Here is a 26,001-nt window from a genome sequence, read left to right on the forward strand (position 1 = left end):
AAGATGGGTAACAGGAAAAGATTTGGAACCACCTTCCCAAGCTGCCAAGGTTTTTGTGAGAAAGAAACAATCTGTATAAAAGAGAAAGTAGGTAGGATGATAAAGGGTATGTCAGATGTCAATGTCAAACAAACAAATCCAACCATTGGTGTCTGCAGGCAAAGAAAAGAAGGAAATATGTTTTAAGGGAAAGGTGAAACAAAAGAAAAGTGGTTCATCTGAAAGTAAAGTGCATGCATGAAGAACCACATAAATATCTCAGTCTGGAAGCACAGATCATCTAGGAGGGTGATATATCCAGAAGGAACCTACCAGCATGGTAAGGTTAGGGAAAGTAAAAACTTTATAGTGTTGGAAAAATGAAAAGTATGGGATAATGCTGCCTGAGATCAAAGAACCATGGGAAATGAGCCAAATGAAAAATTCTGCAACAAGAACCACAGTAGGCTGTTTAGTGGGAAACCCTTTAAATGTAGACTAGCTACTGTATACCTTCTACTTGCCTCCATGAAAGATAGATGGATGAAATCACCTAACAAGGAAGCGACATGACATGTGAAATTGGTTTGTCTTGCCAAGAGTTAGACAAAAGCCAGGCATGAAAACACAGGGTGTGAAGTAGGACACATAAGTGAGGTTGATAAAGAAAGAAGTGAGAAAGTGGAAGAGGGAAAGGAAGGGAGAAAAACAGTTATTGTAACTGTTGAAGTGAAGACTGAGATGGTCAATAAGGAGAGGAATGGATGATAGAAATCACCCAATGAAATAATTATATGTATGGGAATACATAAAGAAACTTGTGTGACCAGAGCCTGAGAATGAAGTACAGGGGACCAAAAAAAAGAGGTAATTTGGTATTGAGGGCTGTAGAAAAGGTATCAGCATGAGAAGAACCTTACCAATGGCAAAGATCCCTGAAAAAACAGATATCTAATGCCCAATTTGTGTGACACATTCAGATGAGGTGCAAAAGATAATCTATGATCAGTTTGAGAGGACTCAGCACAAGACATATGATAAGAAGAATGTGATGAGCATGTGCCCAATGTCTGAAAACAGAGATCTCTGTACCTGGTGCCACATTGTCGACTGATCTGTGCTATAATCTTAAACTTGTCTAAATGCATCATCACCAGACAATACTGGGCAAGATGAAGGAATTGATACTATGCCAAATGTACAGCTAGAGGTCTGAAAACATTGATATGCAAGGATATTTCATCTGCAAACCACCTTCTGAAGCATTGTGGTGATTTATCCATACCTCCCAACCCTGAAAGGATACATCCTTGAAAAAATGTAAATCCAGATGCAGGGGAGGAAGCAGCACACACTTCAGAGTATGGGCTTTGTCTAATCACTAAAACAAATCATCTCCCAGAGTAAAGAGAAGGAAAATGGGGTGAAAAGGGGATCCTAAGAAAGGTTCCACTGATTGTGAAGCACACACTGTAGAAATCTTATATAGGCATAATTGAGGGAGATCAACGATGTCATAAGTCAACACATTCTTAAAAGCAATAGAACCTTAAGACCATTATGTGTCTGAACCTAAAGGATGTAGAAAACCAAGAGTTCTGTTGAACAAAGCTGCAAAGGAGCAGGCTAAACTCAACTGATATAAGCATTGAAAAAGACCCCCAAATAAACAAGATATTGAGTGAGTCTGTTGAAAGACTTCTCCAGTTTGATTAACCAACCCACCTGAGCTACCACTGAAAGGAACAGCTGAATATAACAGACTGATTCCTGTTCAGAATGAGCCAAATAAAGCCATTCATCCATGTAATAATGAAAAAAATACCCCCAGAACATGGAGATGTCGAGTAAATATTCAAACTACTTGGCAAAATACACAGAGTGCTAAGGCGAGTCTGAAGGGTAGGGCCCAAAACTGATAAACCATCCAAAGATGGACAAACCAAAAATAAAGATGAGACTGGGTGATATTGATAGATGGAAATAATCATTGGAGACAACTATTTTGGTCATGCACAACCCTGGTAAAAATACCCACTTCAGGGTGAGTAAAGCCTCCATGGTGAAATGTAGCAGGAAAACAAAGCAATTGAGGCGAATTAAATCGACTACAGAGGAAAACAGATAGGAGGAGAAAAAGTTGGGGATAATAAAAAGGCAGGAAGAAATCCCTGGGAAAGATGGGGAACAGGTTTGATGGCCTGCTGCAACAGTAATTCCCAAACTACTTCCAACCGGCATTAGCTGGTCATGAGGCCTCAAAGATGAGGGAAAGAAATGGAACTAATTTTTTGACAGAACCTGAAGCACCCATTGATTGCTCACAAAGGAATGCCAGCAATGACGAACTTGAAGAGCTTAACTCCCTCTAGATCCAAACCACCAAAACAGTCACAGGTGCTGACAAAGAGTGTGTCATTGAGGTAAGTGAAAAGTACTCCAAGTTGAAGGGACAGGTTAGGGTTAGAAAGGGGAAAAACAGGAAGTAGTAACTGGAGATAAATTAGGCTCTGATTGTGACAAAATGGCTATAATATTCATAACTGTGAATTGCTGTTAAACCAATGTCACCCAAGGCTCTATAGTTTCCATGACTGTATCAAGAATATGGTGCCTATACATAAATCGATTAGGTATTTCGACTTACAAGTTCCCAACAACAACAAAAACATGTATTTAACACCAGGCTAAAGATGATACGAGGGCTAAAGTGGAGGACAGCATGGTAAGGACATCTCCAAAAAATACCTCACAATTCCTGTGAAAAGCCTCGGATAGTAGTTGTGTGGAAGAAAAATATTCTAATAGACTGGTAAGGGTAAGATAGATGAATGATTTGGGAACTGTCCACTAAACAGACAATAATGGAAACTAAAAATGAATAGACAGCACGATGGAAGGAAAGTGCAAACAGATACAAAATCCGTATGTGTGTGTGGGGTAAACAGCATACCAATCCCCTCATGTAATTGCAAGACAAAGTGATCAGAACAAATGCAAATGTCAGGAAAGAAAGGCTGAGAAGTTTGTTCATGACATAAGGAAGGATTAGATGAATAAGAAATAGGAGAAAGGGATAAAAAGTAATAAATCAGAAACAAAAAGTCCATAAAAACCACATTAGGCCTAAGTGACTTCTGGGGTTGGGAACGGGATGGAAAAAAATATCTGGAGGAAGAATTAATGAACAAAATTCTCACCCTCCTGTTTTGGATGAGGCTGGGCAATGACTGAGGGCAAAAGTTGACCCAAGTAACATTTTATCTCTTGGCATACAGAAGCAGATAAAGTTGCTGTTTGGTTTTTCAACACCTGAGGCCTGAGAAAAACCACTGGCGTTACCCCCCAACCAGGTAATGTTAACTTCTGAATTCAATGCACAGAAAGATTCACCAAATTCAATTGCAAAAAATAAGGCAACTAGAATTTACTAATATTAATAAAACAAACAGATTGAAAAACATATTAACTGAAAAAACAACCATTTGTGAAACAAAGTTGAATATGAATCATTAAATAAAGAAATAAAACACATGCCAGAACCCAAGCACTGCCAAACAAGAAGTGATGATTTGATATAGGAGTGTGGAAAGAGTCACATGCAATCTGTGAGCACGTCAAGCTCTTGTTGGTTAGGCATGATGGTTTACATGAAAGACTCATTGGAATCTTTTAATTCCAACAAGTTGCTAATAGGTGATTAGTGTCCTATAAACTTACCCTAGAACAAAATGATAACTAAAATGCTGAGTGATTTTCAATGCTAATTTTAAAGTAAATTTAAAAACTTTCCTTAGTTGGAAATGCATTTCCAACATTGAGCCAACTCTCACATAAAAATGACAATTAATGTAAGCTGCACATGCAATGATTGTCTTTCACTAATGGGTGGATGGTACAGTCTCTTTACATATAACTCCTTCTAAGCATTTGAACTTAAAATAATTTAATTCTTAGACAAAGCAAGAAAAAAGTGCATCAAAAGTGGAAATGATAGGGGGGATGGTGTGTAGGGGTAAGTAGTTATTAAAAATACATACCCTCACCACACACAGAATAGTTAGAATTTCATACTGAAGTGGTGGAGAGGCTGGTTTAAACATTAAATGTATTAGGTTGAGGAATAATTCGTGAGCGTTTTTAAATAATTTCATTCAAGCATTACATGCAAGACTATACAATACTTCAATGCATGAACACATTACACCCAAAACATTTATTATGATACTTTATTTCATGTAATACCTAGGTATATAGTATGCATTGTTTTAAACGAAATTGCAAGAAATTAAATGCGAAAAGCAGATGGTGTCGAAAATGCTCGATTTTGTCCACTTGACATTCCATTTAATGAGCTGAAAATGAAAGCAAAAATTAAAGACATATGAAAATCAAACACACCATCTATTAGAGCAAAAAAGTATCTACCAAATGACATGAAATATTTTGTGAAAGCATTTCATTTATGAATATATTTTTTTAACTTGAAAAAACGCTCACAAATTATTCCTCAACCCAATAGATGTTATCTTTAGAAAGCACATGGAGTGTTACACTAAATGGCAAGAGCTCCGTAGGGGCACACTTGTGGGAGACAGCATTTTGTCTTGATTAGAGTTTACTCTTTGCCTGTAAGGAAATATAGGGAAAGCACAAAAGTTCTACCTGTCGCAGGTATAGGCAGAATTTCATCATTATCAACCCAACCCCTGGCATGCAAGTGGTTGGCAAACCAAGAAGTGTAGTGTGGTTAGAGCAAAATCAGATTGTATGGTGTGTCTCACCTAAGCTCAACTGGACATATAAAGATGGGTGACCTGTACTGCATTGGCATCATCATCACCAACATACTTCCAAGTGTATTATGCTGTACACAGCTACTGGGGAACTCTCTATGTTTTATCACCCCAATGGCCAAGCACTGGGAAATGGCAAGGTTCTCTTGTGTTCCACTTGAAAAGGTGAACAATTTGCACTGGGAAAACTTTATGAAGTGTCTCTATCTCCATCAGATGCCTATCTGAAAGGTCATTTACTGGAGACATTTCAATGGAATATCACAGAACCTTATTTTTAGAAAATGGAAGTGTAAGACAGAGAAGTGAGTAGTGACTTTCCTTGTGTTGGCCTTTTTCTACGATAGCACACAGAATAACAAGAGTCTAGATCAGCAAATAAATAATTTTAATAAAACAAGATACCTCTACTGCTTTTGTGCAACACCCACTCTCAACAATGGGTATTGTTAAAGCCTGGGCAGCTGAGATAAGTATTTTTTATTACCTCTGGCCTGATCCAGATTTTGGGAAATAAGCATGTCATAGAAGACAACACCAGTCACTTAGTGGGACCATATAAGAGAGAAAAGGATGATGAAAATAATTTATATATTCTTTTTAAAGATGGTATATAGTTTTAACGAAGAACAGCCATTGAAAGAAGTTAATGGGAGATTAATGGGTTAAGTTTCAACCTCAGGCAAGTCTAAAGGACCTTATCTAAGCATTGGTGAAAATGAGAAGCAAAGAAGTGAGACAGTCAATGAATATGGAGTGATGAAATGAGGAAGATCAATCACTCTCGTGAGCAACTGAAGTGTTAGAAAAAACGTCAGATCTGAATAAAGGAGAAATTCAGTATGGTGAAGGAGAATGCAGGAGGCATTGATGGCATATAGAATCTAAATGATAATGACTGACCACAGGAGAAGAAAACCCATATCAGAGAAAGAAGGTGTAAAGAACATGAAGCCAACAGTCAAAGCTGTCTTCAATACAGGTTTTGTGTGGTAAAGCATTAGAGAAGGGGTCAACAGACAAAGAAAAAAAGAAAGACACATCTGCAAAATCATGTACAGGTAGAGATTAGAAAGGTGAAGATTTTCCAACATGGATAAAACTGTGCTTAGAGTAAACACTGGTATGTGAAATACAAATCTTCATCATAATGATCATGTTCAAATTAGGGAAAAAGAACGTTGGCTGAATAGATAAGAGAAAGAAGCCCAGTGTACAAATGAGATAAAGAGCAGATGCAATGCTAAAGTAAGAGCAAAGTACTGAAAGACCCAGTCCCAATGGAGAAAACAAAGAAAACAATTGGAGGATAAACCACTCAGAATGTACAAAAAGTTATCTGAAACACTGACTTTGTTCATCCACAGATTGAGCAAAAAGAACCATCAGAGAAAAAAAGAAACCCTTTATAAGAACTGATGGATGATAAGTAACCAGATACCAGTTTTTAGTTTTATCAAGAACCACAAAAAGATAATGGGAATAACAAAATATAGTGGAAACATCCTTTTAATGACATTCTTAGCTAATAAAACTAAGACCATATCTACAAAACACTAATGATAAAGAGAAACAGAGAATGGAAGAAAGGAAAGGGTAAAGGACAGGAGGTGAAAAGAGGTGGAGAGAGAGGCTATGGGTGAAAACCTGAGTAGCCCATCTGTCAAGACAGATATGAAGACAATGACTTCATAAATAGACAGATGGGTTTCCACAGGGCCAAACTTAACAGTTCAGTTACTGATGAGATAAGCAATAACATTGGAAAGTGGAAGGATGAGATGTAGAAGAAGGGAAAGAAGCTGGGAAGTAAAAATGGAGACTTGAATTCAGCAAACTTAAGAACAGGAACAGAACGGTGAAATTAAGAAACCATTATAGACAATAATGACTCGTGCTAGGCCACTTAATCTGGATCTCCTATGAGTCAAGAACACCCATAAGGCCCAATAAGCAAAGGAATGGAATTTGAGAAAGAACAGAAAGAGAAGTAAGAGGTAGGAATATGTTAGTTAAGAAAGTATACCATCCTGACAGCAAAGGAATCAAGCAATAGTAGAATGGGCCAATGTGATAAAAAAAAAGAAGACAACAGACTTCTCTAGAAAACCCTCCTCCAGAGTTTGATGAAGTGCCTCATATACGAGGTGAAGCGATGAGAGACAATACTGTAGGAGGGTGGTAACAAATATATTAAGACATGAAAATTAGGAATTTAATAGGAAAATAGAAAGCAACAACCTCCTCAGGTAGGTGAAAACAGATTCTAAAGACAGGAAATCAAGTAACTGAAATGAAGAACAGCTGTAAGCCAGGATAAAAGATCCAAGTTGAAAAAGAGGACAAAGCATGGAATGTAGCTGTTTAAGAAAAACATCTGTACGGAAAGAAGAAAGACAAAGTAATCTTAAATACAGGTGTCATATAGTTAAGTGTTACGGAAGGTACGGACCCTAATGCTAGGTGAAAGAAGAAAGACAAAGTAATCTTAAATACAGGTGTCATATAGTTAAGTGTTACGGAAGGTACGGACCCTAATGCTAGGTGAAAGAAGAAAGACAAAGTAATCTTAAATACAGGTGTCATATAGTTAAGTGTTACGGAAGGTATGGACCCTAATGCTAGGTGAAAGAAGAAAGACAAAGTAATCTTAAATACAGGTGTCATATAGTTAAGTGTTACGGAAGGTACGGACCCTAATGCTAGGTGAAAGAAGAAAGACAAAGTAATCTTAAATACAGGTGTCATATAGTTAAGTGTTACGGAAGGTACGGACCCTAATGCTAGGTGAAAGAAGAAAGACAAAGTAATCTTAAATACAGGTGTCATATAGTTAAGTGTTACGGAAGGTGTCAACAGACAAGAAGGAAAGAAAAACATACCTATGATATCACGTTAAGGTAGATATTAGAAGGATAAGGATTTTACTGCACAAATGAAGCTGTTTACAGCAAATGCTGACAAGGAAAACAGCCAGTGAAATCAACATTATCCTGAACATGTTAAAACTGGGGAGATAGAACACTGGTTGAATGGATGCAGAAATGAAGCCCAGTGTGCTTGAAGGAACTCATAATACATGAATGATGGGTGACATGTTCTCTACAAAGAATGTGACCACAATAACTACAATAGACACAGGTCCTGTATTAGGAATATCATCACTATCAAGAGATAAAGCGAAAGTTACTTTCACTCAAAAATTCATAATAGGTAAGAAGGAAAAAAGAAAACATGTTTTTAAAATTTGTTCTTGAGTAATAAAAGAAACCAATGAAATTTAAGTTTTGTAAACAATTGTGCTCTCACGTAATTCATTACTAATTTTAAAAACACCTCTTTTTCAAGACAATACTGAGGAAGACAATGAAGCTATTTCAAATGCAAGAGCTTAAGGGGAGTTACTGCACAAGGGGCTTGCATTACCCTTCTACTGCTGGAGGCTTAACATCAAATGATGTCATTATGCACTAATGCAGTTTATATTAAATGTGATTTTTAAATGGAAGTTAGTTCAAAGATAGGGCCATGCACATTTCATAAGCAGATCCACGAGGGATCAAGATATTGTGTGTGAAGAGAGTAGGTATTATCTTGGAATATTTAAGTTTATAGTAAAAAATTACAAATAAAAATACCTTTCAATTTGTGTGAATGTTCCTTTCCATTTGGCAAGACTGTTTCTGAAAAGGAAAAAAGAAAAAGCACCACAATTTTGGGCCAACAAAAAGCACAACACTGGCTAATAAATGTTTTAACTTAAACGATCTTCAAATATTTAAACATAGCAGTAATATGTTAAAATATTCTGTAACCTTTTTGATAACTAATTATCATACTTATAGCAGTTTTTATATCAAACACAATAAAAAGTAATGTTTGAACAGTGAAATATACAATATATTTTCCTCTCAAACACTTAAACCATGCAGGATATGAAACACAAATGATTCAACAATAAGTTTCTTTTTACCTGTTATCACTTTCTCCAAATAACTATTTTTAAACTTATCACAATCTACAAACATACCTAAGATATAAACAGTAAATATATTACAGAGTGATATAAACTTCCTTCAACTCCATGGTCAGAATTAAGAACAACTGAGAAGCAAAAAGAGAGAAATGTTGTACATGTAAAAATATGTAAGATGAAAAACAGGGGGTAAATACATTCTATTAATTTGTACATGAACTGAAGGGAACATGAAATAATTTTTACCATCTGCATGTAATATTTGCCAAAAAAACAGAAAAAAAAACTGAAATGATTTTCTTTTGTGGCAGATAACAAAAGGCAGATTTGAGCATAGTTCTATAGGGTAGAAAGAATCCTAAAATAGCAATAATAAAAGTACTACTCCTATACATAACAGCACCAACTTCATATTTAATAAGTCAGTACAGAACAGTTATACAGTCTAGAAATGTAACTGGCAGGAATGTGTCAAAGAAAATATACCTTCATGTTATGTGCTGAGAACACACAAGTTCAATGATATTCAAGACACTTTTCCAACAAAATACCTTAAAATTCATTATCATGTTTCACAGCAAAAATTTAATTCTGACCAGGACTTACAGTTGGTCAAAACTACCATATAAATTAATGAAGCTTTCTCCATTTACTTGAAAATGAATGTACAATTTTCAAATTAGCTTAAGAAAAATTTGAATCATGTAGTAAAGTAACACAAGCCATAAAGTACACCAATAACAAAACACTAAAGCTTGTTTTTCTACACAACTGTATAACAGCTGAATCTGTAGTGTAATGGTAGTTAAAAAATTACATTAAGCCTGATTTAACTGTTGTTATAAGTCAAATGTATTCATACTTTCACACACCTTTTCTGCACACAGTAAATACAACAAATCTTACTTTTTCCTCATAGTTAAAAAATATTTTAACAATATAATACACACAGAACAAATTACAAACAAAATTGATCATATGTGATTTCTCAAGTACAACAGAAATTCAGTTAAAATAATGCAAAATAATAAATGTGAAATACGTATATATGGCTCTTTGTGGTTGTCTGACATGATAAATTTCATTTTAGGTTATACATAATATACATATGGTTATCTGTAGTTGCTTGTAACATTATGAACTTCACTGTCTGCTATACACAATCGATTTACAATGAACTCTAACATATATTTAGTTAAGTATATTTAAGTAGATTTTCTAACTTCTTACATGTGTTCTGTATGTAGTTGAAACATTTTTATAAGTTTAACGTGGAAAGATTGTTTGCTTGTACTGATACACATCTAACAAAACAAAACAAAATACATATTACAGTTATCACTTCATAGGTCTTGTAAAACTTGTCTGGCCTTGTTTCTGTGTTGCATTCTCCTAGAGAGGGGCCAGATTCTTTCCGAGAAGGGGTACAAACACTTGTACAAATTAGTATGAGTTGAGGACTTGTCTTCCTTGAATATATTTAGGGGAATGACTGCTGACTTACAATTAAGGATAATGAGATACTATTCTAGGACTTTGGTTTGACTGAACAGTGTGGCATTTCACTATTGTTATTCTTAACTTTTCCTTATGGAAACATGGAGCTCTTTTCTCTCTTCACCAACAACTGTGCATTAAATTCAGCCAATAGGAAAAAAATAAAACACACACACACTGTTTGTGAATAAAGATTATATTTTATTTGTTCATTCTCTTATCTACTTTTTCTCATTTGCTGTCTATGTTCAAACTTATCCTTTCATAACATTTCTGAAAATTGTATTTTGGAGATATTTTTTCAAATATCTGGTGAATATCAGTGTGTTATGCAGGGACAAGTTTTAATGCACATAAGTGTATGCAGATTTAATGTATATGTAGAACTTTGATAAAGGAAGCGACTAAGTTCTTTTGTCCTAGTTACCTATTGTTCTTTTTCAATCACTTATAGTATCACATGCATTTTTTTCTAGGGAAAAACTGTTGTAAAATAAAATATATTATGTAAAAGTAGGCAGCAATATGTTTTCCACTGAAGGGTCAGATGATACTTTAATGATAAGTCTATCCTTATTATCTGATTGGAATGATTAACAGTGAAATGGACGGCTAACATATTCTGAGAATAATAGAATACCTGTTATGGATTGTGTGCATAACGCTATGTCTATAACAGGCATTCTTCACAGAATATTAAGCTCTTGTGTGCATTCTCTTTCTTTGCTAAGCTCATTGAGACCAGAACTTGACTGACACCACAAAACATTTTCTGCTGATATTCCTGTTATCTTATGGATTTTACTGGATTAAATAAAAGAAAATTAGTGAACCTGAAAATACTACATCAGTATATATGTATGCTACTTCACTGTGTATTGTACAGGATATTGATTTGACTCCTTGTGAATGTTTGTCATATGATAAATTTAATTGTATTCTGCAAATAATACTGATCTGACCATTTTGTACTATGACAATAAAAATTTTGTCAGTTGAACTGTTTGAATACCAGTGTACTCCTCTGAACTTAACAGTAGTACACATAGTTCAGAAAATCTGGTTTATCACACTACAAGAATGAATGAATGAAATTTTTTTATATTTATTGTATATTAGAGAAAACTGTATGTCTGTTAATCTTAAACTAGATTCACTATGAAAGCATTTATGGATAGATTGCAAGTTTTGTATTTTATAAAAAGCTTTTTTATGGAACATAATACTTAAACCATTTTAATATTCATGTGTATATCTAAGCAGAACAGATGTTAATCCAAAATAGGAGGAAGTGAGATGCCTGCAGATGTATGGACCTTGTCCTACCATACAAAGGAAGGTATGAGGAAAGATAATTGGAGCAGTCAAAGGATCCCAAGCAAAATTCCATTAATTGTAAAGAGCAATTAAAGGGATTGCACATGTCAACAACCAAGAGGGATCAGTGATGTCATTGAAAACCACATTCCCAAAAGAGCTATAACCTTGCAAGCAGAAAGTGAGGGAGAGGAAAGGATGTGAGGAACTGACAATTCCATAGAATAAAGTCATAGAGAAGGTTGGGTTTGACTGAAATGAATACCAAAAAGGCACCTAAATCGATAAGATATTGGGTTTGACAGAGGAAATGCTTCACCAATATGCTTAACTAGCCCACCTGAGCAGCCACTTGAAGGAGATGGTGAGTATGACTGGCTGGCTTCAGTTTAGATTGAGCAATTCATCCATGCAATGGTTGAATCACAGCAAGATGGCAAGAAAAAGTTTTGACCACCTGGCAGAAAATATAAGGGGTGAAAACAAGCCTGAAGGGCAGGGCAAAAAATGGTAAACCATCATGTGACAGTCTAAATGAAGATAAGGAAAAGACTGTGTGAAGATAGGTATGTATAAATAAGAATTCATGACATCCATCTTGGTTATAAGCTCAGAGAAAATGTCCAAGGTAAGGTGAGATATTATTCCATAGTAAAACAAGACAGTTGAATAAATCAACTGTGGCAGGACAAATCAATGATGGGCTTCCAGTCCCTGGTTTTCTTGGAAACAACAAAAAGTCTAGAATAGAAACCTGATGGTGTACGTAGAATAGACTGGCCTACTGATATAGTAGGTTCTGAACCACTTCCAATAGATGTTGGCCGAACATTAGCTTTCGAGACGGAGGGAAGGAAATGGGTAAAGGAGACATAAGAGATTGGAAAAGAAACTGAATCACAATTCTTTCCAACAAAACCTGAAAAACCAAATGACCCTTGTCACAAAGTCACCACTGAAGAAAAAAATTTGAGCTTGCACAGGACCAGAATGCACCTAACTGTCCCCAGTACTGTTTGAGACATGAAGTGTGATGTCAAAGAAAATAATGAGATGAGGTATTCTGACAAGGAGGGGCAGGTAAAGGTTAGGGAGGGGAAGGATGAGAAACTGGAGCAGATGTCACATTGGCAATAAGGGGACCAGAAGGCTTGTGGCATGCATAAATAAAAATGTCCACCTATGGAGGGTAGCACTGGACAAGGATAGCTAATCTTGTAAGAAAAATAAGTACCTTAATGGAAATGTTTCAATTGGATCAACAACATTCAGATGAGTTCAGTCATTGTTACTTGTGAATATAGAAATATTTAAGAACAGCAAAGGAATTGTTGGTCCATTAAGGTTGTCTCATCAACTAAATTACACAAAAGAAGAAAAAAACTCGAAGCCAGCCCATATCATTAAAATATTTATGTTGACTTCCTTTAAACTTTCTTACATTTACTGCTTCCACCACACCTCAAGGTAACCTGTTTTGAAAGCCAATCACCTCTAGGAAAAATAAAGTTGTATTAGATGAAATGACTTTTACCTTGCCAAAAGTTAATTTCTATATTTCTATCCCATTGTGTTACTATTTTCACCATTAAGACTGTAAAAAAAGATGAAGCATCATTACTAAAGAATCCCATTAGAAATCTTCAACATCCTGATCAGATTCACTCTGACTCTTCTATTTTCATGAGAAAATTTCAGAGGTTTTAATGTGTTGCCATATGACAATCCTTCTACACCAAGTACCATGCTTATAGCCCTCCTCTTGACCCTTTTCAACAGGTAATTATCTTTCCTCAGGTAAGGGGCCCAAGACTAAACATAGTATTCTGAATGTGGTTTAACCAGTGACCTACAGAATGAAAGTATAATCTCTATAGTCTTGTATTCATTATTTCTGTAGAAAAAGCCTAAAATAATCCTAACAGCTCTATCACAAACATCACACTGCTCGGATGGTTTGTAAGACTGATCAACCATAGCAAGGAGATTCATTTTTTCCACAACACTGTTAAAGTTATTCCCAACAAAATTACAATTATAATTCAAATTATGATAACCCAAATGCATTACCATTCATTTATTATAACTGAAAGCCACCTGCCTTCAGTGATGTAGGTGAGGAATGACAATAAGTTACTTTCTTGACAATATTAAGGTATCATGTGCTACTGGATGTGAGGGGGATGCTGCTACTTTATAAAAGTATTTAAAATCATTTGGTGTGTTGACTGACAATAATCAATAACAGCAAAGATTCTAACACTGAACCCTAAGATGTCCCATTTGTGACATTAATTCAGTTTAATAGAACTTTATTCACAAAAAACTCCAACAAAATTTTTAGCTTCAGTAAATAACTTTACAAAGCATCTTTTATCAGTTTTCAAAAAAACTTTTCTCATGACTGGTGTTACACTTATGCTACTACACTGTGAACAAAGATGGAGTAATGTTTTATGAACATAATTATTTTAGAAAATAAGCACAAATAATTTATTCAACTAAATTAAGCAATTAATATTTTTATAGAATTTTTTTTAGGGATCTTTTGATACACAAAATATATTTCACACAATTTTCTTTTCTTTTATGTTTGCTTTTATACAATTTTTTATATCAATAAACAAAAACTTTTATATTAAATTATGAATTTTAACCTTACATTTTCTTAAGAAACCAATATTACTTACTGTGCTGTTCCATACTCTTCAAAATAATCTTTGATAAGTCTTGCAACATACAATGTCACCTGCACTTCATTAGCATGAAAGAAATTCAAGAGTCGCTCCATCAGTCCAAACCCATCAGCTGTTTCATTGTTGATTAATTGTTTAGCTAGCCATATACTGCTGCAATACACTTGCTCTCCAGGTAAGTGTTTTGCATCAACAATCTTCTCAATGATATTCCAGGCACAATCTACATCTCCATTTCTGAAAGCTGAACAAGCTATTGCATTTAGAGAGTTCTGTGAAGGGTTGGTGAAGCTATGAATTTTGTCAACAATTTTCAAGGCTTCTCTCCACTGTGATGTCACACAAAGACCACATATAATTCCTTCTGCTGTAACTACATCAATTTCAGATGGTAAATCACATAAAGTGTTATAAACATTCAAAATTTCCTGCTCATCTGCATCCTCGCTCTTTTGACCACATAGTGCCATGTAAGAAGACACTGTTACTAAATTTGGCTTGATTTCCATTGCTTTGAGGTATTTCATGAAAGATTTTGCTAGACTACAGTTTCCCCTTGACAACATTGCCCTCATAACAGTCCCATCAAAACTATGTTCTGTAATTCTGTGTTTTAAAGAAGTAATCATTTCATATCTGAACTGCTTCCATTCTTCTACAGACATATTATCTTTGTTGCTACAGACATCAAACAACAAATTATGTTTTCTACGCTGTTGACTTCCTTCATCTTGTTTGTTCTTCAACTGTTTGATATGAGACTGATGTTTGTTAGTCATATTGGAATGAGCTCTACTGCATTTGATAAAAGTCCTGGTACAAAGTTTATTTGTAAAAACTAAATTTTCTGAAGGTCTATAAAAAGTACAAATGTGTCTTGCAGAATTCACAGGGTACCTAATATTGGTTTTAATAAGTATGTAAGATGAATTGAATATTCTTACATAAAAATTTGTTCTTTGACACAAATATCTGAACACAGGAGTACAGAGGATACTACTTTGTAAAGAATGAGAGTTTAAAAAGAAAGACGTTCTTGCAATGAAAAACATGATCATTTCTTCATATGGGGCCTCTAATCATTCACTTTTTGTTGATTTGTCAGTTTTAATCTAAAGAAAACAAAGTTTGAATTTATAACAATTTCAATACTCAGAAAATGTTGAATATTTTAAAAACTTCAATTCTGTACCAAAACAAAACTGTGTTACACCTTGTAAAATAAACAACTAATAATAATAACAGTAAAATTATAAACTGGATGATCCTTTAAAACTTGAAGGTAATGTTCTATAAAGTACTTTATATTTCATCATTTATAACTTCTTCAATTAGACAATATACATATTATTATTTATTATAAACTAAGATGTCACATTTTGATGTATATACAAGTTATTTATATCTTCTGCTACTTTTAAATTTCTCTGTGATCATTGATACGATACATGTACAATTGAAACAAAATACAGGATAAATGTAGTTATACATTTCTGATCAAAATTGTGTTCTAGAACACATAGCAAATATTTAATTTTGAAGATATTTATAACAGTTAAAGATTACAAAACTCACAAGGAAATAAAATATTATGATATTTTTGAAGTGAAACGAGCAACTGATATTCACTTGCATATAAAAACAAAACCAAAGAGAAACCTTTACATGTTTTTTACTAAAACAGTGATTCAATTGCATAGAGAATTGAAAGATTTATCCTGTCAAATCCTAAATTATAATTACTGTACTGAAACCAAAATAAAGTACTTTTTCTACTCATAAATATGTACTAAAAATAAGCTAATGGAAACTATTATGGATTAAAAGTAGTATTCTTGAGCAATGTGGAATCTATCATGAATTTTTACTTGAAATAAAACTAAAAATAATTAACTAAGGATTTGATTGAACTGGTTGGAATTATTAACATATATGATAGTTTCAATACATCACCTTGTTTCATACTTAACAGTAAAACAAGTATATGCAAATATAAATTTTAGCAGTGTAGGAGTCATTTTCAGCTAATACAATTTTACTTTTCTCACAAAATAGTTGACTTTTATAACAAATTGCCATATGATGTGGTGGATAAGCTCAATTTAAGGGAATTTAAGACGTATTTAAATGATAATGGCTAGCTTTGAGGGAGTTTCGATTTTTACTTAAAATTTAATTTACTGGATGAGATAGCCTCAATGGACCAATTGTTGTCCGTAAATGTTAAAAAGTTGAAATCCATTCACAACACTGGAAATATATATTTTATAGAGAGAATGTTAATATCTAGTGTAGAACATACTTAATATTACAGATAAGACAAATGCCTGATTTGAGATTGCACTATCCAATAAGACCCAATTTGATTGGGTACTAATTTTGTGATGAATCTGACAATCAGACATCATCTGCATCAATGGATTATCTCACAATATTAAGCATGCATAATACTTCTTGCAAATGCATCATACATAACAGCTATTATATCATCCAACCCACTGATGTTGTGATGGTCATTAACTAGCTTAACACATTGTCTCCCAAGTCTATTTTACTGATACTTTCCAGGATGCTACTAGTCATTTTATAATTACTTTTTTTAGGAAGAGTGTAGATGTAGCCATTGTGTCCCAGCCAATAAGTGGCCCTTTAAAAAGAAAACAGAACACGACTCACCAGTAGATTATGTGGGTCTTACTAGAATGGTTTTAATGACCCAGTGGTAGGTTATGTGGGACCTAACATGTTAAACATCACCCCCACTCATTACATTGTTACTGTACATTACAGGTACTCATGTGGTAGTGGCAATGACAACACTGACAAGCAAAATCCAAACAACAATCTCAGTAGGGGATTGAAAATCATTGTCTCATGGCATCCCAAGTTAAATTCTCTTAAAGGGTTTGCAAAGGCCATTCATTCATATAGAATGGTACATCTTTATTACATTTTCAAAAAATAATAAGGAAGTAATCGTTTTAATACTATATTATGATGAAGTAGTAGTCTATTCCTATGGCACACTTTTAACATGAATGGCAACAACTATTATCAAATCTGATATCTGACTTCCATCTGAAATCAGAAGCTGGATATACAAAATCCAATCATATTTGCTACTGATCCCATTTCTAAATATTATGTAAATAAATATCACATATGATAATGTACATATTTCTGTAGTCAATACTGGCATGTACTTCTCTTTCCTCCTCACACTTCTGATTATAACATTCTTACATATATTTTAAGTGGGCTGCATAATTTACTTGTTTTTTTTATCTAGTGCTGAATTAAGTCTGGAGAGAAGGCCACTGAAGGTGAGCTTTCAAAATCAAAGAACTGCCATAACTGAGACATCTGGTAGATTTGGTGCCAACTGTAAACACACCTGAGCAGCTCTTGTCCACTTTCATACAATGTCAAGCGTTTTTAATTATCAACAACAGAGCCTGAAACAGGCTTGAAAGATAGGTTTTAGCCTAATCACCTTTATCAGTAAGTTCACTGTGGTCACAGCTCTATACATACTATTTTTTCCAAACAGAAGTATTACAACTTCTACTTGTGAAAACAGCAGAACATGGTCTTCGTACCATGTTCATTAAGCATGGCTTTTCAACATGGCATACACTAAAAAGCTTAAATTACAAAGATATTACACATATCTCAATCCTTCCCAAGTGATAAATGGATTATTACACAAAACATGTAGTCAAAAACAATCCAGGTTCTTACTAACCTCAAGAACATAACACATACTATGAAACTAACACAAAATTTCCCTAGAGGTAGCATACATATATTAATGTTGTGAAAGATAATGTACATTTATAGTAAAAGCTAATCATACAAGATGTAGTATTGTCATCTAACTTCAACATAAAAAAAACTTTCTTGATCTTAAACACAAGTTAATTCACAAAATATAGTTAGAAATAATTAGTGCACTATATTATTATATATCTTGATAAATGGTTTAATATTGAAACATTGTGCTATTCCTTGGTGAATTGGGTTTTTCTTCTCTTGGTTCTTTTCCCCAATTCTTTTGATAATATTATTTATTGAAATTAGTAATGCTGAAACTTATTTTGTATCATTTATTAACATTTGTATTTAGTTCTGTCCAGATATAGGTTCATTATTTATTTATTTTTATTGTGATAAAATTTGTATCATAGTTTTTGAAAGTTTTGTTTTGGATTTTTGTTATGTTTGAATAAATTGTTTTCGTTTGATCCTAGTTGAAGTGTCTTGTTTAGTCCATTATAGTCGACTTTCTGTTGTTTTGAATGTTGGCGATCTCTTTAATGTAATTACAAAATAAAATTTAGGATTTCACTATTTCTTAAGCCTTAAGAATGTTAACAGATGGATGTCTGATGAAAATAGAACAGTAAGGCCATTTTTGTCCCTCAGATGTTAAAATGCATACTTATTGACATAAATTAGTTCATTAAACCCAAATGAAGTATTAAAAAACATCCAAGTTTCAATATTTCAGTATAACTCTAGCTAACATAACGTTGCTAACTAGTATGACTACGCCGAGTGTGATACTGATACTATTATTAATATCTTACAATAATCATAACTGTTTTATTATTTCTAAAAACGTCTTCAAATATTTTTGTGTGAGTTTATCCTCTCCCGAGTGGCAGTTACACTGCCGTGTTTAAACAAGCGAACGTATAAATTAAAATCACATTATACTTGTATACTCTGATAGTGATATACACAATACCGTACACAGTTCTATTTTCACGTCTCGAATCCTCAGACACCTGTCCACTCTAAATTCTAGTTACTGATAAAGGTGCAGCTTGAAAGTAAAATAATATTCATGGTGCAATATAATTGTTTAATTACGTCAATATTTTATATAGGTTAGTTGATTATTTATTAACTGGATTTTATTTCTCCATTGGCACTTTCTTCTCATACGTTGCCACATTCCTAGTTGCCGGTTGTTTCTTTTCTTGTCGCTAGGTGATGTCTTATATATTTCTAAAATTTCGGCGCTTTGCTTTATTCCCCACTGTGATTTTATCAGTGAGCCGAAGGTACATTCACCTGTGATGTAATTAAAACTATTAGGCAAACAGTACAATTCTTATACTTCTTCAGTACTTATGTATGAAATAAGTGCTATTTGGTTCTCTAATTCCTGGCTCATTAATTCAGGTAATTAACTGCCCTGCTCCCGAAAATTTAAAGCATATCGACAAACAGAAGTGTAACAGCTACATGTTTCTTGCAAAATCAACGTCTAAAAGTAGTTAAAATATACAGCTGGATAACCCTAACAGTAACACATAGGCTGTATTCATTGGATTTAAATCCTCATCCAAAAACCCATGTTTTTCTTTTAAAATTAACCGATTTAAATTTTCACACATTTTACTTATCACATTTTATGTGTGAAACGTTCTGACATTAAACATTTGATAAATAATGATTAATGTAATATACGCATCAACTTAAATCATATTCAGTAGAACGCCTACGATTTTTCGAATGATTCGCTCTCTCCAAGTCCACTAGAATTCTAATATAGATTTTCTACAGTCTATAATAAGTAAGACCCTAAAGACGTCCTTGTTATCCACATTATTTATAGTGAATCTCACCAGCTTTGCCTGTCCGTAAAAGTTCAATACACCTATTTGTTTATATAAAAATTGTTATTTTTCTGGCTTTGACTGTCATAAGTGATGTCATCCTAATTCAAAGATGTGACAATATCTCTTTCGATGTTCAACAGGGATAAAACAGTGCGATACCCTTGATTCATGACAAATTATAGGATATTTTTTACCATTTTTAGAAGAGAGTAAGAACGCTTTTTACTGCAGTTAAATATCGTAAAAATAAATACAGCCGTAATGCAGTTTCAACATTTAGATGCCCCCGCCACTAGTGGCGCAGTGGAATGTCTGTGGACTTGTACTACTAAAACCAAGTTTTGGTACTCGTGGCGGGCAAGGCACAGATAGCCCTCTGCGTAGCTTTGTGCTTAATAACAAACAGCATTGACATTTAGGAAACATTCCATCATATTGAATTCAATGTAAACACAGTTTATCTAAAGAGATTTGTTTTTATCCTTCTTTTATTTTCTCTCAATATTTAAAAAAAAAAATGTGAATTTAACAAATTGCTGAAATTCTTTAGCAAAACTTGCTTGGAAATAGTCTGGTATTTCTGATATAGATGTTGTATACCTTTTCTGACTTAATAACTTGACATATTAGGCAAACCTTTTTCCAGGACTCTGAAGGATTTTTCAATATCTATGTATACCTCGATCTAATATTGTAATGCACTTTACAGTTTACCAACGATTGTGATGAAAGTATTAATTCGAAAAACGTCCTTGTGTGAGAAATTGCATTGCTCTATGCCTTCTGTCTTTTGCTGCGTTTGATTGATTTGTTCTCTTGGTTAGCAGTGCATAGGACCTTTTCAAAAGCTATTCCGCATTCCTTAAAGAACAGTTTGAAGACTCATCATTAGATTTACAATAGTAAAAAGGTCAGTTTTAGCACTTTGCAAGTTAAGGGCATGTATGTTAAACGGCTGAAATATATCACTCCACACATTACACAAAATAACAGTCTCCAAAATGTGCATCGCATCACTCGGGATCTTTGCAACTTTTGTTGTTGCTGGTTTTCGAGATTAATCATACTCAAGGCCGTGAGATTATGACTTTATTAACCTATAGGATAATTTGGCCTATAATTATGTCAAGTATCTTTTATTTGGCTTTCAAAACGTTTTCCACAACTGATGTAAGGTTAAAAGGCCCATAATTGTTGGGAACTGTTTATCACCTCTATCAAGAGGAATTGTTTGTTTTTGTTTTGAATTTTGCGTAAAGCTTCTCGAGGGTTATCTGCGATAGTCATCCCTAATTTAGCAGCGTAAAACTAGAGGGAAGGCAGCTAGTCATCACCACCCACCGCCAATTCTTGGGCTACTCTTTTACCAACGAATAGTGGGATTGACGGTCACATTATAACGCTGAAAGGGCGAACATGTTTGATGTGACGAAGATTCGAAAATGCGACCATCAGATTACAAGTCCAGTGCCTTAACCACCTGGCCGTGCCGGGCCCTATAAAGAGGAAAGTAATATTACTCAGTTTTCAATATTCTGGTACCAGCCTACAATTCAATGGCTTGCTAAAAGGCTCTTATATCCAATTTCCAACCTCTTTTAAAAGTATTGAGCTAATATTATCTGTCTCAAGAGTTTTATTATTCCTTTCATTTCACAATTTGCTTTCTTAAGAAGCAAGAATTAATATATTATCTTGTTCAATCTTGTTTCCATCTAGCAACTATTCAGGATGAAGACAGTCGGTATGGTTTCTCTATGAGAATGCATTTGTTTAATATTCTTTTTACATTCTTTGATGAAATGAATGCTTTTTCAAATGTGAAATTGGTGTATCTGGATTTTCAGAAAGCGTGACAAGGTGCCACATAAAATGCTTGTTAAAAGGGTTATTTCTGTAAGTGTGGAGGAGAGGTTGGTCTATTGGATAGAAAGCTGGTTAGATAGAAGAAAGCAGAGGGTTTGATAAATGGAGTTCAATCAAACTGGATTAATGCCACCAGTGGAATACTTAAGAGTTAATTGTTAAGACTTTTGCTTTTTTTGATTAACATCAATAACATAGATGAAATAATAGTAAATAAGTTCTTTATATTTGCTAAGGACATTAAATTTAGGGTGTTTCTTGCTGTGAGGAAGATGCTATTGCTTTTTAAAAGGATTAAGATTATATGCTAATTAGTTGAAGAAATGAGGGATGGCTTTAATTTATAATGTATTCAAGGTAACATATATAGGATATCACAATTTGCATTATGAATATATCTTTAACGGGAACAACTTTACCAGTGTTATGGAAGAAAAAGATCTTGATGTTATGGTTCATCAGTCTCTTAAGCTATCCAAGCGGTATATTGTTGTTAGAGATAGAGCAAATATGATTTTAGATTGTATCTACAGAAATGCTGAGTACAAATCTAAAAAGGTTAAAATTTCATCGTATAGATAAGTGATTAGGCCACATTTAGAGTACCGTGTTCAGTCTAGAGTTCCTTATTTAGGAAAACATTAAATTATTGAAACGGGTCAAGAGGATGGCTATTATAAAACCTTATTCAGAAAGGTTGTTTATTGAGGATGAGTTAAGATTTCTGAAATGGTTTTCTCTTAAAAAAAAGAAGATTTAAACTTGTGAATTGAACTCCTCACAATTTCTATTTATTTTTTAGTTAATGGCTAGAACAGTAGGAGTAGAGGACACAAATATAAATTATGGAAAAGTAGAAGTCATCTTCAGCTAAGACAGTTTCATTTTTCAAACAAACATTTCCAAAAGGCTAACTTCAGATGTCAAAGATGTAGCTAATTTAAAAGAGTTTATAAATATAGTAAAATGAATAATTACAATTACAATTGCAATTAAAGTCATAATAATAAATGCGAACTGTATTGTTTAAAATTGATTGGAATTTTAATAAAAATGAAAAAGCGGATTATGAATCCAACAAAAGCAAAGTATTCATCTTACTTACTATGATCTATATTTGTTTTGATTAAAAATACTTATTATATTCTATGGTCTGCAAACTGGGATTTGTTTGTTTGGTTTTGAATTTCGCGCAAAGCTACTCGAGGGCTATCTGCACTAGCCCTCACTAATTTAGTAGTGTAAGACTAGATGGAAGGCAACTAGTCATCACCACCCACCGTCAACTCTTGGGCTACTCTTTTACCAACGAATAGTGGGACTGACCGTCACATTATAATGCTCCCACGGCTTAAAGAGCGAGCATGTTTGGTGCAACGGGATTCGAACCAGCGACCCTCAGGTTATGAGTCGAACGCCTTAACCCACTTGGCCATGCCGGGCCAAACTGAGATTTAAAAATAAAAAATAAATAACCAACAATTGAGTTAAAATATGTTAAAATGTATTCAATAAAAATCATACTTGTTATATGGTTATTTACTTCAAAGAGAGAAAAAGGCTGGAGATCATATGATTCTAAAAACAAGGAACAGAGGAAGGAAGGAGCAGAAGGTGTTGAACTTGTAAAATAAAAAGTTTCTTATTGGATTGTTTTGTTCATAAAGAAATTGTAAAAACAGCAACAGTTAGCTCCAAAAGTGTCGAGATTTTAACAAACATATGATTGTTATATTTAATCCAACTAATTTTTGATGCAACTAGTCTCTCTCCAATCCCCCTACTCAGTATGTCATATAAAATATTACCCCCGCTAGTATAGCGGTATGTCTCCGGATTTACAACGCTACAATCAGGGGTTCGATTCCCCTCGGTGGGCTGAGCAGATAGTCCTTTGTGGCTTTGTGCTTAATGTAAAAGAAGCAAGTTTTAAGTACTTCACTTCTCCCAAGGTTAGGCGTAAAGGACAATCTTGAAGAACCAAGTGGCCAGTTGTAGTTTGTGAACAATGTAAAATAATATAAAAATAAATATACATATATTGAACCCATTTAATTAAATCTCCCAGTGTCTGAGGGGCAAGTCTCTGATCATATAATTCTAAAAATCGGGTTTCATTACCCGTGGTTGGAACATCACACGTAACACATAGTACAGCTTTGTGCTAAACAACAAAGAAACATTTAATAAATGTAATGTTGTTCCAAATGGTCTAAATGCGTACATTGAAAATACTACTGTTGAATTAAACTGCAAATATATTTACTGTATTTCACTCTTTCATTATAGTTATATTTCCGGAAAATGTGAACAAGGTTTCAAGTTTAAGAAAAGTAAAACAACAATTTATAAAGAATGGCATTATCTCTCAACGCCGAGTACTTATGATATTGAGTTTCGTGACTTAGTGTGTTTGAAAGCTGTTCAGTTTTTTTGCGGCTTATGGAATAATTATGTTATCGTTTTTAATTATAAATGAATATGCGCCCTTAACGTTCTTAAGGTAATTATTATATATAGATATTTATTGTTGGGTGGGTTGTTTTGGATTATTAAGAGAAAAGATGAATGGAAAGGCTAGTCCACCTAATACTAACAAAAATATTTTATATTTTCTACCAGAAGTTGTAAAAACTAACGTTACTAACGCCCCCTGTTAAATTTATGTCCACAATAAATAATAAATTACAAAAAAATTTCATTCACTGGACATCGTCTCTCAGTTATACAGCACTTTTTCATATATCTACAATTTCTTTAAAATACACATTCGATATTCAAGAAATTGAATTAACATACGACTGATTAACAAACTTGTTAATTCAGTAACTACTTTAAAAACGCACTAATTAAATCAACATCTAGTCTTCCCTATTGTGCATTTTATACTGACCTATGCTGATCACCTTCTTTGCTAAACTTTAAAAAGTGTTCCACTAATTTAAGCTACATGTCCATCACGTAACGTACATAAAATCTCATTCTGGTACAAATAATACAAATGTTTAAATTAAAATAAACATATCCTAAAACATTGCCATTACTCTGGATTGTGAAATGAGCACTCAGCCATGATACGTAAAGAAAATAATTTCGTTATTAAGCTTCCATAACTAAGAATAAAGTAACTCTTTACAACTAAAATATTAATAGTTATAAATATCGAAATTAAAATAATTAAATCGTTTATTGTTTGATATGTTATGAAGCTTCCATAATTAAGAACAAAGTAATTCTTTACGATTAACACCATTAATAGTTATAAATATAGAAACTATAATCATTAAATCATATACGGAAAGATATCTTTTCTCCGGTGCTATCTTTGCCTTGTTCATGAATAATATTAATTATGACCAACTTCACTCCTTCACCCAAAAAAAAAGAGTTAAAAAAAACCTAAATTCAATAACTTTCCACGAAAGGGGAAGAAGTGGAACCACAACGTTCGTGAACACCCCAGTTGGAGAGAGAATTCTTCTTCTTCTGACTTCTCTCTCTGAACTAAACCCCTGCCACGTTAGTTTGCGTTTGGGAGATATCTTTAACCAGAAATTCCGAAACTAAAGTAAGCCGTATAAACAAATAAACTTTACATCACTTATATATGTAATTTTTTTAAAGAAACATTCTAATTAGCGTACTGATTAGGTAACTAATTCACTTTGGGACTGAATTCCTAACCAATAAACTTACTTTCTTTAACTAACTGACACAGAACTAAATAATTAATTCTATGCTAACATTCACTATCGCATGGAAGACCTCAATTTTGAAAAAAAAAAATAGAGATTTCTTTAAATTATTACATCATTTGAAGAAAAAATCTCTCATATAAACAAAACCTCAAAATATTAAAAATATAAGCCACAATACTGCCTTCTTTCTGGATAGTGAAGTACTTCGAGCTTCTTATTACAAAGAACATAGTGTATATGTCAGTATCTATGTATGTGACCATAACTCTCGCGCCATCTATTTGATAGCATCGCAAATAAACATCCATAAAAAATCACACTTTGGTATTCAAGGCTCAGTCAATTAGAAAAATAACTATAGTATGTGTAACAACCATTTTTTTTATAATAAAACAGAATTTTAAATAAATATTCTCTTCTTACAACAAAAACACAATTTTCACTAGAGCTGTATGTGGGGGTTTGATTATATCTTTATTCATATAATTTTAAATGCAGTACTGTGAAACTGGAGTTCTCAAAAATATGATGTTTTTCAATAAACGG

The 26,001-nt window shown here is 33.5% G+C and overlaps 1 protein-coding gene across 5 annotated transcripts in view; it reads right to left on the reverse strand.

The window, feature by feature from the left end:
* mldr (mitochondrial ribonuclease P catalytic subunit) overlaps window positions 1–19,246 on the reverse strand; it is a 39,150-nt gene extending 19,904 nt beyond the window's left edge. For 2 of the 5 annotated variants that reach the window (XM_076503567.1, XM_076503570.1), the window contains exons 1-3: window positions 19,017–19,246; window positions 14,256–15,373; window positions 8,414–8,458 (exon numbers count right to left, since the gene is read on the reverse strand). In XM_076503567.1, the coding sequence (XP_076359682.1) occupies window positions 8,414–8,458; window positions 14,256–15,319 (1,109 nt within the window). In that variant the 5' untranslated portion in view covers window positions 15,320–15,373; window positions 19,017–19,246. Of the gene's footprint in view, window positions 1–8,413; window positions 8,459–14,255; window positions 15,374–19,011 lie in introns of all 5 variants that reach the window. The other 3 variants (XM_076503571.1, XM_076503568.1, XM_076503569.1) reach the window with 3 other exon arrangements.
* Window positions 19,247–26,001: the final 6,755 nt, after the last annotated feature.

The sequence above is a fragment of the Tachypleus tridentatus genome, chromosome 6 (assembly GCF_004210375.1).
Source record: "Tachypleus tridentatus isolate NWPU-2018 chromosome 6, ASM421037v1, whole genome shotgun sequence".
Taxonomy (NCBI): domain Eukaryota; kingdom Metazoa; phylum Arthropoda; class Merostomata; order Xiphosura; family Limulidae; genus Tachypleus; species Tachypleus tridentatus.